Source organism: Equus asinus, chromosome 14 (assembly GCF_041296235.1).
Source record: "Equus asinus isolate D_3611 breed Donkey chromosome 14, EquAss-T2T_v2, whole genome shotgun sequence".
Lineage (NCBI taxonomy): Eukaryota > Metazoa > Chordata > Mammalia > Perissodactyla > Equidae > Equus > Equus asinus.
Genome location: NC_091803.1, coordinates 29,161,202 through 29,178,131, shown reverse-complemented (window position 1 = coordinate 29,178,131; position 16,930 = coordinate 29,161,202). Strand labels below are relative to the sequence as shown.

Genomic DNA, 16,930 nt, shown 5'->3' with positions numbered 1-16,930 from the left:
CCTCCGGGCCCTTCCATGACCCACGGGCTCTACTTCCTGAGGCCTCAATCTTCATCTCAGCCTTCACCGCCTCCTTTCCCATTCCCTGCTTTCTGCCCCTTGACGCCCCAGCTCATTCCCCCACAGAGCCCAGCGCTTCCTCTTCCCGCTGCCTGAGTGCACTTGCCCGGGATTTAGAACGAGGCTGGTTCCTTCCCCACCCGGCCCTCGGGCCACATGTCCCCCTCAGAGACACCCTCCTGGATCCCACCCTCACTCACTCCCAAGCCCTTCATCCTGCTTTAAACTCTTCATAGCTCTGATCCCTGTCTGAAATCATTGGTTCAATTTCCTCCTCCTCCCCTTAGAAGGGTCCCCGGGTGCTCTCTGTCTTGTGACAGTGGTCCCAGGGCCTAGCATGGTTCCTGGCACCTAGCAGGTGGCCTATTTATTGAGTGAGGTGAATGAATGAATTTTTGTTATGAGCCCTGTTTCCACGGCGGGCTGGCGGGGGGGTGGGGGGTGGGGGGCGAGAATTGGATGTCAGCCAATCGCTTTCCCTGAAGGGCATATAAACTCTGGGGGCAGGAGGGGTGGGCGTGTCTGGTCTGGGTCATCTCCTATCTATGCTGGCATCTGCTGAGATAGTCTCCTTCCCTGGGGCAAAAAAAGGAAGGATGATGGGAAGAAGGGTTGGAGGGACATCAGTTAATACACCAGAATAGTCACCCACCACACATCTTTATCCCACTATATTCCTCCACGGGCTTGAGAGGCAGTGCGCCCAGCCTGGGCTCTCCCTGTCCTGAGTCCCAGCTGCCGGGCCCCAGAGCTGCACAAGCCTCACCCATGCCAGCGAGCTCTGATCCTGGGGGATGAGGCTCAGCACTGGTCCTGCGCTGTGGGCCAGGGATTCACAGTTTACGAGTCACCTGCACCCATCATCTCGTCTGACTCTCACAGCAAGCCCTCGATGTAGGAAAAGTGGGCCTGGTGATCCTCCTTTCATAGACGTGGACACCCAGACCAGGGATGGTTATGTGAGTTGCCTGGGTTTGCAGCATAGGCGTGGGGCAAAGCTGGCACTGGGACATAGATCTGTTTTGCTCTGGGGTCCACCGGTTCCCTTCAGTGGGTACCTTTTCAGATGGTTGCTGGAAGTTGAAACCACAGACGAGGGATGAGAGATCAAATCCTGATGACCTCATTTGAGACCCTAGATCCAGCCATGCCTGAATCAGCTTCACCCCCAGACATATCAGTAACTGCTGAAACTCAATAACTGTTTGTTGTTGATCTGGTCCTTTCAGCAGCAGGCACATTCGTTCATGTATGCAAGAAATGGTTGCTGAATGAAACGAATAGTTGCTCTGGATTCCTGAGGGTGCGACTCATCATTGGTGAAAGAAAAGGATTCATGTTGGGCACAGGCTGAGAATGTCAGTGGCTGAGAGCTCTCGCACCCAGAGAAAGCCCTGTGGAGGAATTAGGGTCTGTGACAGGCTAAAAAGGGGCTGGTTACTGAACCCCTGCTTGATTAGTCACAAGGAAGCACACTCAGATTTTGGAGTCAGAAGGACCTGCATTTAAGTTCTGAATCTGCCACTCACTAGCTGTGTGAATTGGGCAAGATACTTAACCTCTCTGAGCTTCAGTTTACACGTTTGTAATATGGTCATAACAAGAACGGATCTATCTCAAGCGGTGGGGTGTGAGGATGACATAGGATAATGAGTACTGAACACTTCATACAGTAAGTATAGGAAAGAGAGAGGCAGGGTAGCATAGTGGCAAATGCATGAACTCTGGAACCAGAATCTGGATTGAATCCCGAGTCGGCCACAGAGTGGGTGTGTAATCTTGGGCAAGTTGCTTATTTCTCTATGACATTTCCTCATCACTAAAATGAATATACAATAATAGTACCTACCTCATAGGGTTAGATCTAAGTGGTTAGAACTGGGCTTGGCACATAACAATATTTATTATTGTTATTATTACATAGTTAACATTTAATAAATAGCAGATGCTACTGTTTCAAGAAGGTGACCCCATATTTATGAAGACTCTCAGTTGCAATTGACAGAAACCCAAGTCAAATAACCATAAGCGGCCAGAAGGATTATTGGCTTATGTAACTGAAATATCCAAAGGGTCACCTAATTCAGGCATGGCTGGATCCAGGGGCTCAAATGACATCATGGAGATTCGGACCTTCAACACCTCTCAGCTCTATGGTCTTGTCTTGCCTTCACCCTCGGACTTGCCTTCACCAAAAGGGGCCCCTGGGGGCTCCAGTGCCAGCTCACTACCTTAGCAACCCAATGAGAAGGAAAATTTTTGTTTCTCAATAGTTCTAGCCAAGGCTCCAGGACTATCCTCACTGGACCCCCTTGGTCACTTGCTCAGCCCTGAACCAATCACTCTGGTCAGGGAGGTGAAATGCGTTGATGGGCCAAATCTAGGTCATGTGACCCCCCTTTAGCTAACCACAGTAGCCAGGCCAATTTGGAGTTCTGATTGGTCACAACTGAATCACATGCCCACCCCTAAGCTGACAGTAGGGCCACCCAGCACACACACAGGCTGATGTGAGGGAGAAGTGGTTCCATACAATGGAATCAGGGGCCATTAACAGAAGACAGGGAGTGGCTACGCCTCAGGCAGCTAGAACAGATGTCCCCTCCAGAGTTCTGGTACTGACCAGTGACCCCAGACTCCCTGACCATAGAGAAGGACACGCTGTGATGTCTGCCCACTGCCCCACCCGGAACCAGCCCAGCTAATGACACCTGACGGTAGGCTCCACGCCTGAGGCCGCTGGCCATGCCTGGGGGCCAGCACTACCAGCTGAAGGGGCATGAGCCTGAGTACCTTCTCATGAAGAGGGACACACATGTCTAAGGAGTACACTGGGCTCGGGGACCCACAGTCCTGGGAGAGGGAAGAGAAGGGGCAAGCCAAGGGCCCAGGCTCCAAAAGGCTCTGGAATAAAAGGAAGGCCACAGGTAGTAAAGAGATGCCAACACAAGAAGCTTAGCAAAGAATCCAGACTTCAAGGAAATACTCAATACTCACCCTTTCATTCACTTATTTCTTTATTTAATAACTGACTCTGCCCGGCACTGTGAAGACAGCAGTAAACAAGACAGCGATGCACTCTTAGAACTTATTGTTGCATCGAATAAACAGACACACAATTAAACTCATAATTATTTATAATATGTCCCCCAAAGGAAAAGCATGAGGTGCTGTGAGAGCAAATAATTAGATGGCATCAGCCTGAGGACATGTTGATGGTCAGATCTTAAGGACAAGTAGGAATTAATCAAATGGAGAATGGATAGAGAAGGACGTATGAGGCAGAGAGAGACTATAGGTGCAAAGGCCCTGAGGCAGGTAAGAAAAACAAAGTCTATGCAAGAGGAGTGTAGAGAGAAGAATCTGGAGATGAGCTGGGGCCAGACCACACAGGACCGCTTAGGCCAGGTTAAGGACTTATGTCATTGTCCAGCAGGAAGCTGCCTTGTCTAAGTTTCCCTCAGATGCAACACACAACAGACAGACGTTCAATAAATACTTATGAATCACCTATTATGTACTAGCCCTCGTGCAAGATGTTGGAGATGCACTGATGCTTATATTCTAGTGAAGAAGTCAGAAAATAAACAAGGCAGTAAATATAAACAAGATAATTAGCACACTCACCTATAATCACAAGCTCTGTGAAGGAAATGACCGGAAGTGTTTGAGGCAGGCAGAGATGTAAATGCTGAGAAGGAGCCAGCTCGTGAGGGGAGAGCGAGGTTCGGGTGGAGAGAACAGCAAACCAAAGGCCTCCCAGCCACACAATGTGTGTTAGAGGAACAGAGAGAGGACGGGTGTCGCAAGAGCCGCGGATCTCATCCCTCTGCACATTAGAATCACCTGGAGGAGCTTCTAAGAAAGACTAGGCCAACATCCAGAGATTCTGATTCATTGGTCTGCAGTAGGGTCCAGGTACCAGTGTTATTTTAGAGTTTCTGGGGTAACTCTGGGGTCAGCCAGGACTGAGAACCCATGAGCCAGGCCTGGCTACTCAAAGTGTGGTCCACGGACCGGCAGCATCAGCGCCACGTAGGAGCTGGTTAGAAATCTCAGAAGGACTTTCATGCTGGCTCTCCCCTCAGACCTATGAGTTCAGAACCTGCGTCTTCACAAGGTGCCCAGGCTATCCATGTACATATTCAAGTTTGAGAATGGCTGATCTCGAGTATAACGAGAGGGAAGAGTGTGAGCAGGACAAGGTGGGACAGGAGAGATGAGAGAGGTCAAATGCGTTTTACTCTAAGAGCATGGTTTCATTCCAAGGGCAACACAAGCATGGACACACCACACACACGAAACACACCCTCCTCAGCACACATACATATAGTCACATCCACACATGGGCACCACAGACCCCTTTACATTCTCTGCTTTTCCAAAATATATTTGCATCCACCTCTGACAACCTCCAATGCCCCCCTCCACCCTCATCCCTACCCCATCGCACACCCACTCCTGCCCTTAGACATGCCCCACCCAGAGACACACCCGACACACTCCCATCAGGCTGCAACTCGAAAAGACTCTGGTGGGTGAGGGAGCAGAATGGGGAACTGAGAGCAGGAGACCTCGCCTTCTTTCTCCCACCCCAGGATCTGAGTCCAGGCCAAAGGCCTGAGGGGCAGCTCAGATTCAGGGGAGAAAGCCCGCCATCCACCGAGGTTACAGGGGAGGCAGCCAGGCTCTTTACCTCGCAGAACTAACTCCCAGCGTGGTGTTTGCTCAAAACGCGAGAACTATTCCTGGATGTCAGGTGCAGTTAATGGTTGCCGTGGCAACCACCCATGCTTAATGAATAGAAGAGAGTAAAAGATGCTGAATAAATGTCAGGGACCAGGATGGATTTGCTTGGGAGCATATCTGTTAGCGCTGGGCAGAGCTGACCAGTGAAGGTTGAAATGAGCAGTCCAGGGTAGCTGGAAACAGATCCAGGAGACTCTCTCTCCCCCTTTCTCGGTTTAGCAGAGTCAGAATGGCACAAAATGTCAAAAAGGGCGGCTTTCTGCACAGACGATTTAAACATAGGCTCCGGTTTTGCGGGTTTGATCTGCAACATGTTTACAGAGTTTGCAGGGGGCAGAAATGTGAGCCCAGGTCTCCCAGGAGTTAAGAGATGCCACTCTTTTTTGAGAAACTCTTTTGAATTTTTTTTTTTAATAAAGAAAGTGCCAAATTAGGGTTGGAAAAATAACCTTTTGGAAAGGTAATGTCAAGAAAATGAGAAGACAAGCCATAGACTGGGAGAAAATATTTCCAAAACATACATCTGATAAAGGACTCTTATCCAAAATACACAAAGAACTATTAAAACTCAACAATAAGAAAACAAACCACCTGATTGAAAAATAGGCCAAAGACCCTAACAGACGGCTCACCATAGAAGATAGAGGGCAAATAAGCACATGAAGAGATGCTCCACATCATATGTCATCAGGCAAGCACAAATTGAAACAATGAGATTCCACTGCGTACCCATTAGAATGGCCAAAATCTGGAACACTGACAGCACCAAATGCTGGCGAGAATGTGGAGCAACAGGAACTCTCCCTTGTTGCTGGTGGGAATGTAAAGTGGACCAGCCACTTCGGAAGAAGTTTGGCAATTTCTTACAAAACTAGACATGCTCTTACCATACCATCCAGCAGTCACATACCTTGGTGTTTACCAAATACTCCTTGTTATTTATGTCCACACGACAACCTGCACATGGATATTTATAGCAGCTTTATTCCATAATTGCCAAAACCTGGAAACAACCAAGATGTCCTTCAGTAGGTGAATGCATAAACAAAATGTAGTACATCCAGGCAATGGAATGTAATTCAGAGCTAAAAAGCAATGAGCTATCAAGCCATGAACAGACAGGGAGGCTCCTAGATGCATATTACTAAGTGAAAGAAACCAGTCTGAAAAGTCTACATTCTGTACCATTCCAACTATCTGACTTTCTGGAAAAGGCAAAACTATATCGACCGTAAATAGATCAGTGGTTGTGGAGGCAGGGCACAGAGGATTTTTAGAGCAGGGAAACTGGTCTGTATGATGCTATGATGATGGAAACGTGTCATCATAAATTTGTCCAAATGCATAGAATGTACAACCCAAGAGCAAACCTCATGTCAGCTGTGGACTTTGAGTGATACTGATGTGTCAATGTAGGTTCATCTATTGTAACAATGTACCGCTCTGGCAGGGGACATTGATGGCGGGAGGCTGTACATGTGTTGGGGGCAGAGGGGATATGGGAAATCTCTGGACCTGCTGCTCAATTTCGCTGTGAACCTAAAGCTGCTCTAAAAAATAAAGTCTATTAAAAAATAATAACAACCTTTTGAACCCCACACTCCCACACACTGTAGTAATAATAGTACGAAGCTATTAAATAAGGAAGATCAACACACTTCTGATTTTTTTCCATGCTATTTTGATGCTCTTTTATAAAAGTCAAATATCAGATAATTTCCAATTCTTATTCTCTCTTTCTGTACCCCTGCCTTGCTGGTACCCTAACCACATGATTTATTCTGACTAATTAGTTAATTCTACGCCAGGGCCTATGACGTTCCAGGTACTGTGTTGGGTGCCGGGCTGCAAAGGATAACTAGAAAACAGAACTAGATTAGAACTGCTGTCTTGGCTGGGATGGGCAGGGCTCTGGGCTGGGCCCTCAGCTCTGTGCTCCAGGACTGGGTGGGACTTGCGCTTTGGGCTAGGCTGGTGTTCCAGTGGGACCTGTAATTAAACAAATAATTAAGGACCAGGGAAAGCATTTTACCCCAAACCTCCCAAATCCACCCAATGTATTGATCAGGCGAAGCACCCAACATCAGGCTTTCATAAATAAAGCAGGCCTATTTCCTGGGTGCACAGGAAGATGGCTAGCACCCACGGTCCCTTCCTCCTAATTAAATTTCCCGTACTTGGTTCCAAGGCAGCACACTCTTTCGATTGGGTGTCTCTCTCTGGGTGAATGTGGCTGAACTCTGGCTTGACCGCTGTCCCCCGTCACCAATTACAAGATGGCTTTCAATGATTCCTTTGAAGATGCACTTCCATTCTTGGTCCTCCCTCTGCAAGCCCCTGGCCTCCAAAGAGATCTTTCAAACTATAAATCAGATTGCGTTTCTCATATGCTTAAAGCTCTCCCAAAGCGTGGACCTCACACTTTCCCAACTGCCAACCCTGGCCTGTAGGCGCTCCATCACCTGCCTCCTCCGTGGACCTGGCCTTATTCTGCTTTCCGCCTCACTCACTCTGCTCCAGTCACCTGCGTTCCTCTTGCTTCTGGAAACAACCAAGTGTTAGCCTTTCCGGGGGCCTTTGCACTCGTAGTGCCCTCTTCTTAGAAAACTCTTCTCTCAAATCTTCCCGCAGGTGGCTTTGTCTTGTCACTCAGGTTATCTTCTCAGAGAGGCCTTCCCTGTCCACCAATCTCATGATTGCCCCTCCCCTCCTCCTCCACGTCACTCTCCAGAATTTATTATTTTCATGGCACTTAGCACTATCCGAAATTGCCTTTTCCTTTTTCCTGGTACACTAGTTTCATTTATTCATTCCTTCACTGTAAGTTTTTCCCCACTAGAATATAACAGCCTTAAGATCCAGAACCTAGTCTGTTTAGTTCACTGAGAAACCCCAAGAGCCCAGGACAGCGCTTAATGCAAAGCAGGCACCTCAGTCGACATCTGTATAACAAAGGCGTGAATGTGCACCGACAGCAGTTCAGTTACATCAGAAGAGCATGTTTATTTCTGCTTAACCCACTCACTCCTGTGGTTCTCTTCTTAAAGCCCTAAGCCATAATTGCTTACCCCAAGCCCTTCATCTTGCTCAGAGAGACCAGGTTTAGTTCAGGGTCCTCATTATCCACGAATTCATTATCCAAATGCCTGCACATGTGAGGTTGCATGGAAAGCAAGCAAACTCCAACTTAATTGCGTATATGCATTAATGACCTGACCACTTCTAAAACCAGTCTTTCCTCAAACACCTTCCCCCCCACCACCCCATGCCCCACCCCACCCTATTTAATACTCTAATTCATGGGGTTTGTCTGGCAGCCTCTGATTGCCAGCCCTTGTCAACATGTGACAATACAATGCAAATAGGAGGCAAACCGATTGCAAAGTGAGATTGTCTACCTAGCAAAATACGCAGAACTTCGTGAAATGGATGGAGGGGTGTTGGAGATCTGCCAGAGGGATATGACATGCCAACCATGGGCAGCCGAGAGCCTGGCAGAGGGACGCCAGTTCACAATGGAAGAAGAGAAAATGGACAGGAAAGATGATGTGATAGGAACATCCCATGATTTGAATATCAAAAGATTGGGAGAGGCCCTTGAGAACACTGATGATGTACTCAAATATTTTTTTGCAAAAATGACCCACTTTATGATCCTGCTGTGAAAGTCAAAACTTTACAATCCTGCCTGGAAAGTGATGGATTTTATATTGGACCCTCTTGCAATTTTATCAGAAAAATGATGCCCTCTCCCACCAAAGATCAACACGGCTTACGTTTTTGTTCACCCTGGTGCATAGTTAGAAAAGATAAGACAAAATAAATGTTTTCATGAACGATAATCTCATTTTCAAGATAAAATTGGAAGCACATCTTTGAACTTTGTCATTTGCTATGAAATAGTGGTCTCTATTTTTAAGTGGATTCCCCTGAAGGCCATGGTTCTCAACCTTAGCTGATCAGTTAGACTCATCTGGGGAGCTTTGAAAGACCAATAAGTAAGAATCTCTGAGGGTAGAGCCCGGTGTCAGTATTTTCCAGCCTATCCCCATCCTGCCTGGTCATTCCAATGTGCCGACCATGTGGAGAACCACCGTCTTAGGTCTCTTTATCCTCTGTCATAAAGATCCGCTGTAACACCAAGAACCCAAAGAGTCTTACAGTCTGGAGCTTCCTTGTGCTTTCTCAAACTCAAGTATTCCTGGGGTGTAAACAAACGGTGTTTGTTCTTTTCTGATTTCTCAAGGCAAACGCATCACAGTGGGGACCTAAAAGAAAAAAAACCTATATGGCTGGACCCAGAGCCCTGGTCTCTAGTCGGCCTTGGTTTTGAGCTCTGAGCTGGACTTTGGGGCCCTGGAATTTGCTTGCACCAGCTGGACTCGTGGCTGAGATGGGTACCAAGCTCTGGTCATGGGGTTGGCTGTGTTTCTGGGCTGGACCAGGTTCTGGGCACTGCTGCTGGGCTGCGTGGGCTACATAGGAGCATTCACTCTCACTCTGAGCGTGTGGAACTGTCCAGAAATGGCTCAGAAATAATGTCCCTTTGTTTGGGTGATGCCACCGTCACCAAATTCTGCCCCAGGACCATCCATGTGGGCTGCTCATAGTCCACGGGAGGCAGATGAGGAGGGTCCCTCCTGGAAGACCATCGAGAGGCTCTGCTGATGTCCTCTCCTTCTGTGGAGGATGGACATCCAGGGGACAGCTCGGCCCCTCCTCCCGCCCCCATTCGGGGTCTCCCTTCAGGACTGCAGACTTAGAAAGGCCGGGCCTTGGACAATGCTCTCACTCCCCAGGCCTCTCTGCTGAGGGTCTGGTATTTCTTGACTTGAGGCCAAAATCGCTAAACGCAGAGCTGTCTTTAGATGACCCAGAAAACTCTGTTTTCTCAAACTTGGCACAGCAGGTGGCCTCGGCCTATTCCTGCCCAAGTGTGACGGCTCCTCGGGCTCCCTCCCTGGGTTCGTCCTAGGTGGGTACACACACACGAGCAGCCACATACGTATCTGCACGTTTGCACACATGTCTATGTGACAGTGGGAGAAAGGTGACCACGAGCTCCAGCTTCCCACTGGTTTCCTCTCACCCCCATGCCCAAAATAGAGACAGTAATCATGTTCATAGCTGTCCCGTGTTAGCCCTCTTCTCGGGGCCCAGTGTTGTGTTGGTACTATTTAGAGGATTTTGCTAAGAGCTCAGTATCTGGGGTTAGACAGAACTTGGTTTTATGCCTCAATTTCCCCATCTATAAATATATTTATTGAATTAACTTACACAATACTTATGTGCTAAGCATCACTCTAAAGTACTTAATAAATATTAGCTCTTCTAATCCTCATAAAAAAATCCCTTGAGCTAGACACTATTATTATTCTCTGTTTACAGATGAGGAAACTGAGGCACAGTAAGTAACTCGCAGCTGACATGTGGCACAGTCGGCCCTCAAACCCAGGCAGTCTGGCTCCAGAACCCACGCTGCTCACCCACCCTCTGACCAATGGTAGTGCCTGCTTCACGGGGTCATGAGGAACATCGAAAGCTCCCTTAAGCAACTGCCCGGCCCAGAGTTCATCTAACCAAACAACAGATAACAGAGTTATTTCTTTGAAAACTCCTAACAATCTGCAGGTTTTCTGTATTTTACAGATGAAGCGATCAAGAGGAAGAAGTAACTCACCCCAGGTCACTCAACCAGTCAGTTAGTAAGCGGTGGAACAGAGATTCGAGCTCAGACCCAAGGGCTCCAAAGCTTTTTTCCTACCAGTGCACCACACCGCCTCTCTACAGGTCAAATACATCCCTGCTGAAGAAGCAGCCGCCTGTTTCCATAAGGTCGCAAGAATCTGACTTTGTGACAATTCACAGCAAAGTAGTCTTATCCCCCTTCATGACTGTGGTGATTTCCCAGATCAGGCTGGGGGCCCACATTACTGGGACCTGAATGGAAATACTCAGAAAGGAGACTCGAGCCAAGGAACGTGGAAGCACCTCTTTTCCCGGAGCTATGTTTTAAGGGCTTTAAGAGTTAAAAACACAAACATCCCACCTTCCAGACTCCCTGCTCGCCCTTGCATATTTGGAAGCTTCTCAGGACCATGTGGGGCCTTTAGGTTGCCCCAGCCCTAAGGGAAAGATGGAGTTGAACTTGGCCCTTGTGCAACCCAACCTCCTAGATAGTCCAGAGATCGAGTGCTGAAGGGACAGCTAGAAGGAAGCTGATGGACGTGGTAAAACCACCATAATAGGCCCTCTTTCTCCCCACTGACCTCTCTTCTGTTCCTCAAACTAACCAAGCTCATTCCTGCCTCAGGGCCCTTGCACTCGCAGTTCCCTCTGCCTGGAAAGCCCTTTCTCTGGCTCTCCTTATAACTGGCTCCTTCTCTAAAGGTCTGAGCTCAAATGTCCACCCCACCCACCCATCCAAAGTTGCCCACCACCTGCCCCCTCCCAATGCATAGTCACCACCACACCACCCCGTTGTGTTTCCTTCAAAGCACCATTGTGTGGTTCGTTTACTGACTAGTCTATAGGCTCTCTCCCCAGTGAGAACGTAAGTTCTGAGGATCATCTGTCTTGGCCACTAGCAAATCCCTAGGACCTGAAACAGCTCTGGTACACTGGAGGTGTTTGATAAATTTGGGGAAAGAAAGAAGGGAAGGAAGGGAGGGGAGGAGGACAACGGCTGAATCAACCAATCTTTGTAGCCCAGTTCCCACACGTGCCCTACTCCAGGTTCCCATCACCTTTCACCTCTCACCTGTAACCCCTGGATCTGTTCCCCAGACCAACCACCATAATCCTCCTAACACCCTCAACTACTTGAGTTCCCAAACGAGGCCCTCTCTCCCTCTCTCGCGCTCTCACCATCACACGTGCTATTCCACTCTGCCTGAAGCAACACGGCACCCTTACTCTGACTAAATTCTAACTCACCTTCAGCTCTCAGCTGAGACAGGATTTCCCTCAACATCAGTTAACGAAAATCACGCTCCTGAGTTCTCAGGTGAGAGAGTTTTTGGTGGTGGGGAAGCATTTCTCCTTTTAATCTTATGTCTTTCTATACTGCTTGAATTTTCTAACTACGTACATATATTCTTTTAATTTAACAGGGATTATTTGCATATGAGATAATGGACTTATTCTTATTTTCTTTATAATATTCCTCTGTATCGAAAAAATATCCTAATAAATGCTATTTTTAAATGTCAGTACCACAATGACAGTTATTACAGCTTTATTTTATGGGTTAATGTCTTATAAAAGCCACCTCACGGAGCTCTTCCATTCATTCTAATATTTTTCCTAGCAAATTGCCTTCAGCTTCCCAAGTAGGCTATTCTATCACCTGGAAGAAAAATGGTAATTTTATCCTATTTTTCTGTTGCTTATAATTCTTAATTCTGTTTTATTTCTTCTTGCACCAGAACTTGTAGAACAGTGGTAAATAATAGAGGCGACGGTGGGCATTCTTGTCTCGTTCTTGATTGTAATTGGAATATTTCTAGGGTTTGACATGTAAGAAGGATTGTTGGTTTAAAGAAGGTGCCCTTCCTCGTAGGAAGGAAGAATTCTTCCATTGTCTGAGCCAGAGAGGAACCATTAGCACAATTTCTCTATCCAGGATGAGGCTGTTGTCATCATCAAGCCAGCCTCTGCAATTAGACTTCAGCACTTCGGGAAGTCTCTCCTTACTCTGTCTTCCACCCAAACCTCTCCCTGGGGTCCTGGGGTCTATGAGTTCTCACAGCCCAGCTCCCACACCTGCCATATCCTGGGTTCCCTTTGCCTCTCCCATGTAACCACTGATCTGTCTCCCAGACCAACCACCACTGATCCTCTTCATGGTTTACCACGTTCCTGGTTTCTGCTTCTCTCTGCCCCAGTGCCTTAGCTTCAACTGAGCCAGGACAGTGCTTGTCTCTGAATCCTGGCTTCATCCTTGCAGGGCACAGTCGTGCGCCACATAAAAACATTTCCATCAACAACGGACCACACATATGTCGGCGATACCGTAAGATTAGATCCATAGAACCTAGGTGTGTAGCAGGCTATACCATCTAGGTTTGTGTAAGTGCACTCTGTGATGTTTGCACAATGACAAAATCACCCAAAGATGCATTTCTCAGATCATATCCTCATCATTAAGTGATGCATGACTGTATATATTTTCAACATCTCTCTTGGTTCCATCCTCTGCAGTTCATGGGCAAGTCCAACCCCATCCTATTTTTCTTGGATTTACTGATATGGGGAAATACTCATGAAAAATGTAGGAGAAGAAGAACAGCATGATCCCAATTTTCTAAAACCATTTGTGTGTGAAAGCATGGGGGAAAAAAAAGCCTGGAAGGAAATATACAGAAATGCTAAGTAGGAGTTATTTCTGGGAGCTAGCAATATGCTACCTACACGCAAGGCCAAGTTTACTTTTTGATGAGTGTATGACTTGGGGTGCCAGCAGCTTCATTTTCAGAGTGGAGTCTTCCTTGGGGAAATTCTCCACTCCTTTTCTTTTTATATTGTTTCTTTAAATCTCGCCATGGCACCAATGTGTCTCTTCCGGTCCTAAAATACCTATTAAAACCAACGGTAGTAATAGCTGTAATTTATTGAGTTCTCACTATGTGCCAGGAACGGTACTAAATGCTCTATGTCGTCGGATTAACAGAGTTATGAGTAAATCGCTGAGAACAGTGACTGGCACCGTGACTACTCTTACAGCTTGCATTAGTTCTCATGACAGTTCCATGAAGCGATCATTATTATCTTCGTTCTGCAGAAGAAACGGAGGTCTGGAGAGGTAATTAGCCACAGGAACCTCAAGTGACTTAGGGCCTGGTGGGGACTTTGGCCAACTGGAGAGCTCGTCTCAAGGGGGCTGCTGCTATCCAGCGGCACAGGATTGTTTCCACGTGGAAATATGGGACAGAGTTCCCCATTTTTTAAGAGAAGCTGCAAGTCAGGCTTTCAGCTGCTATATCATGAATTGTAAATTGCAGCAACATATTTAATTTTTTTTAAATATGCACTAAAATACTGCAGGAAAAAATAAAACAAAATAAACAAACAAGAACACCGAACAAAACATTCAGACACCCAGATTTGCCCTAAACACCCAACATTATCTACTTTTTTCTAAAATTCAGACACCAGCCTGAATTACATCCTCCAGTCCTAGGAAGATCCAAACTCCTCCTTGCTTTCCATTTTTGCCCTCACCAAGTTTGTGCTACCTCACAGAGATCTTTAGACCAGACATCAGTAAAATTTTCCTTAGCCAGATAGTAAATGTTTTCAGCTTTGCTGTCTCTGCCGCAACTACTCGGGCCTGCTATGATAGCGTGAAAGCAGTAGACAAATGGGCATGGCTGTGTTTCAACATGATTTTATTTACAGATGCTGAAATTTGAATTTCATGTTTTTTTACATGTCATAAAACAATACTCTTCTTTTGATTTTTTTCCAACCCTCTAAATATGCAAAAGCCATTCTTAGCTGGTGGGCTGGGCAAAAACAGGTGGCGGGCTACCTTAGACCATTAAATACTGATGACTGTTTCTGCAGGAGATACTGGTGTTTGCTGGCTCTAGATACCAGTTTCAAGCTGCCTTAAGCCACCTTGGGTAGGGCCCATTTCACAAGCAGAGGCAGGCATGCGTGTTGGTCCTTGTTCCCACATGGTTCGGGCTGGTCAGGTTTAGTCGTGTTCGAATCTCATCTTCAGTTGGACCTTTCCTTCCTGGGAAATCTTTCGTGGAGTATGTAAAACAGCTAACAGTCCCACGCCCACCGCCCTTGCCCTGCTCAGCGGCCCCTGATGCCTATCGCGGGACAAGCATGGTTGATGGAAAAACCACTAGTCCAGTTCATTGCCCCAAAAATAGCAGCGGATGGACCACAAAACTGTCATAAAGCCACTTGGCAAAGGATTTTGCTTCCAACTCTAGAACCTGTTGAAGAGAGTGCGGTTCACAGTTGCGGTGGGAACTGCAGCGTTGGAGTCAGGCTGACTTCCATCTGGGTGCGCCACTGATGGCTGCGTCCTTGGGGAAATCACCTGCTTCACTAAGCCTCGGTTTCTCATCTGTAAAATAGGGACCATGATACCAGGTACGAGGGTAAACCATGTGAAGTGCTCAGAACAGCACTCGGTATCCGGTAAGCGCTCAACGTGTGTGACTTCTTATGATTTACTAGCCAGCCAGCTGGAAGGGGATGGACCTTAAAAACAAACAGGAATGTGTGAATCAAACTCTAAAATCTAAACAAGAAAAAGGAGGGCATTCTGTCAATATCAAGGAAGATATTGATAAGTTTGTCTTTCTGCCAACAATTTCCTTGAGTCTGCAAGTCCTCTCTCCAGGACTCCTCTTGGTTCGGAGTCCATTCTTTGCCTGGTGAGCAGAGAATCAGAACCAAGAGGATGCTCTCATACTGCATTGCATTTATTGTGAAATGCCTCTGGCTTAGATCCTACTTATAGTAGGGGTTAAATATATGGCACTCTTATTATTATAAGATTATAATAGATATAATAATAATGGCTACTGTTCATAGTATAATGGTGAAAACCATAGGCTTGGAAGCCCATATTCAAATATCGATTCCTCCAGTGTCCGGCTGTGACACTTTGATCTCCTCTGTGATCCTGGGTTGCCTCATCATCAAATGTCAGTATTAATAGCCCATCCTTCCTAGGACAGTGGACAAGAATAAGCAAGGGGAGCAACATAAGTTTTCAGCTCTGTGCCTGGCCCATCGAAAGCACTTAAAAAATGTTAGCCATTCTTCATTATTCATTAAAGCTTCACAAAAAATTATCTCATCTTCATTTATTGCCTTATTTAATTCTTACAGTAACTTCTCTGAAATATCAGGCCAGCTCTGTGTGACTCTAAACCCTGTCTGCTGTCCATGACACCACACTGCCCCTCACCTCCACGCCATCTCCACGGGCAGGGACAAGAACAATAATGCATAATTTCATACTGTGTTGTGGTGAGAAGTTCTGAAATTGTTTGTCATTTATCAGAACTGGCAGAGCCATTAGCTGCCCCAGAGATTGGTTAATTGGCTAGTTAGCAAACACCCACAATGATTGTCAAACACCCACAATGAGTTAAGTCAGGTTGATGGCAAAGAAAGAAAAGGAAGCAAAATGCTGACAGTCAGGTTCCCCAAGACGCACTAGCACAATTCTGTGCCTCCTGAAGGAGTGACCACACAGCAGAGCACAGAGGCTGTGGTCCTCGGCCGGGGGCGCGGGAAGGGGGTGGTGCTGAGGCAGACATGGGCATTACTGGGGAGACTGGCCTCCTCCCGAATCCATGCCTGGAATCTACGCCCCGGATTCAGCAGGTCCTGACTGGAATTGTGGCTCTGTTGCTTCCCTGTGTGAGCTGAAGCCAAATCCTTATGCCATTTCCCCATCTGTAAAATGGGAAGATAAATTAATATACATAAATTCTGCTTCCTTTTCCCCTTTCTCCTCATTAATCGGGGAAAAAAGAAAATAGACAAGACAGTCCTCATAATGGATGCTTATGCTTCATAGCTCTTTGCCCTGCTAAGTAGATCCCAACAGCATGCAAGTCTAAAAAGCAGAGAATTCCAGTCTTTTCCTTTCCCCACCCTCCCGACGTCTGCTGGTCTCCTTTTTGTGCCCTAAGAATGATGCTGATGGGCCACCCTATGCACAGCCCAGAATAGCCAGGCTCTTCCCCTTGGGGCTGAGGAGCCAGGCTGGGCCTCAGGGCCTCTCTCTCCTCCCCTGGCTCAGGACCGCGTTTGTCTCCACAGGGGCTTTCCGAGGAGTATGCAAGAAAATCGATCACTTCCCTGAAGACGCTGACTATGAACAGGACACAGCTGAGTATCTCCTGCGTAAGTTCCCAGCTTCCGAGGTCTCCCCTCGAGGGGGGAAGGGTGCCCTGTGGGCACCAGGCTGCCTCTGAGCTGAAGGCTCCTTGATACGTGCCCCTAGAGATGGACACCTATAAAAGAGCTTCGGGGACCTCGGTTACTAGACAGACCTTCGAGTGGTTCTGATGTCTAAGTGTCTTTAATACGAATGAACTAGAAATAGAAAAAAAAAAAAAAAAGGTAGGTGAGTCAAACC

General features: G+C 47.0%; 1 protein-coding gene across 1 annotated transcript in view; it reads left to right on the top strand.

Annotated features, from left to right (window-relative positions):
• The window catches only part of CACNG3 (calcium voltage-gated channel auxiliary subunit gamma 3), an 80,479-nt gene that overhangs the window by 53,269 nt on the left and 10,280 nt on the right, over window positions 1-16,930 (top strand). Inside the window, exon 2 of the mRNA XM_014829750.3 lies at window positions 16,612-16,695. Within this exon, the coding sequence (XP_014685236.1) occupies window positions 16,612-16,695 (84 nt within the window). The remainder of the gene's footprint in view (window positions 1-16,611; window positions 16,696-16,930) is intronic.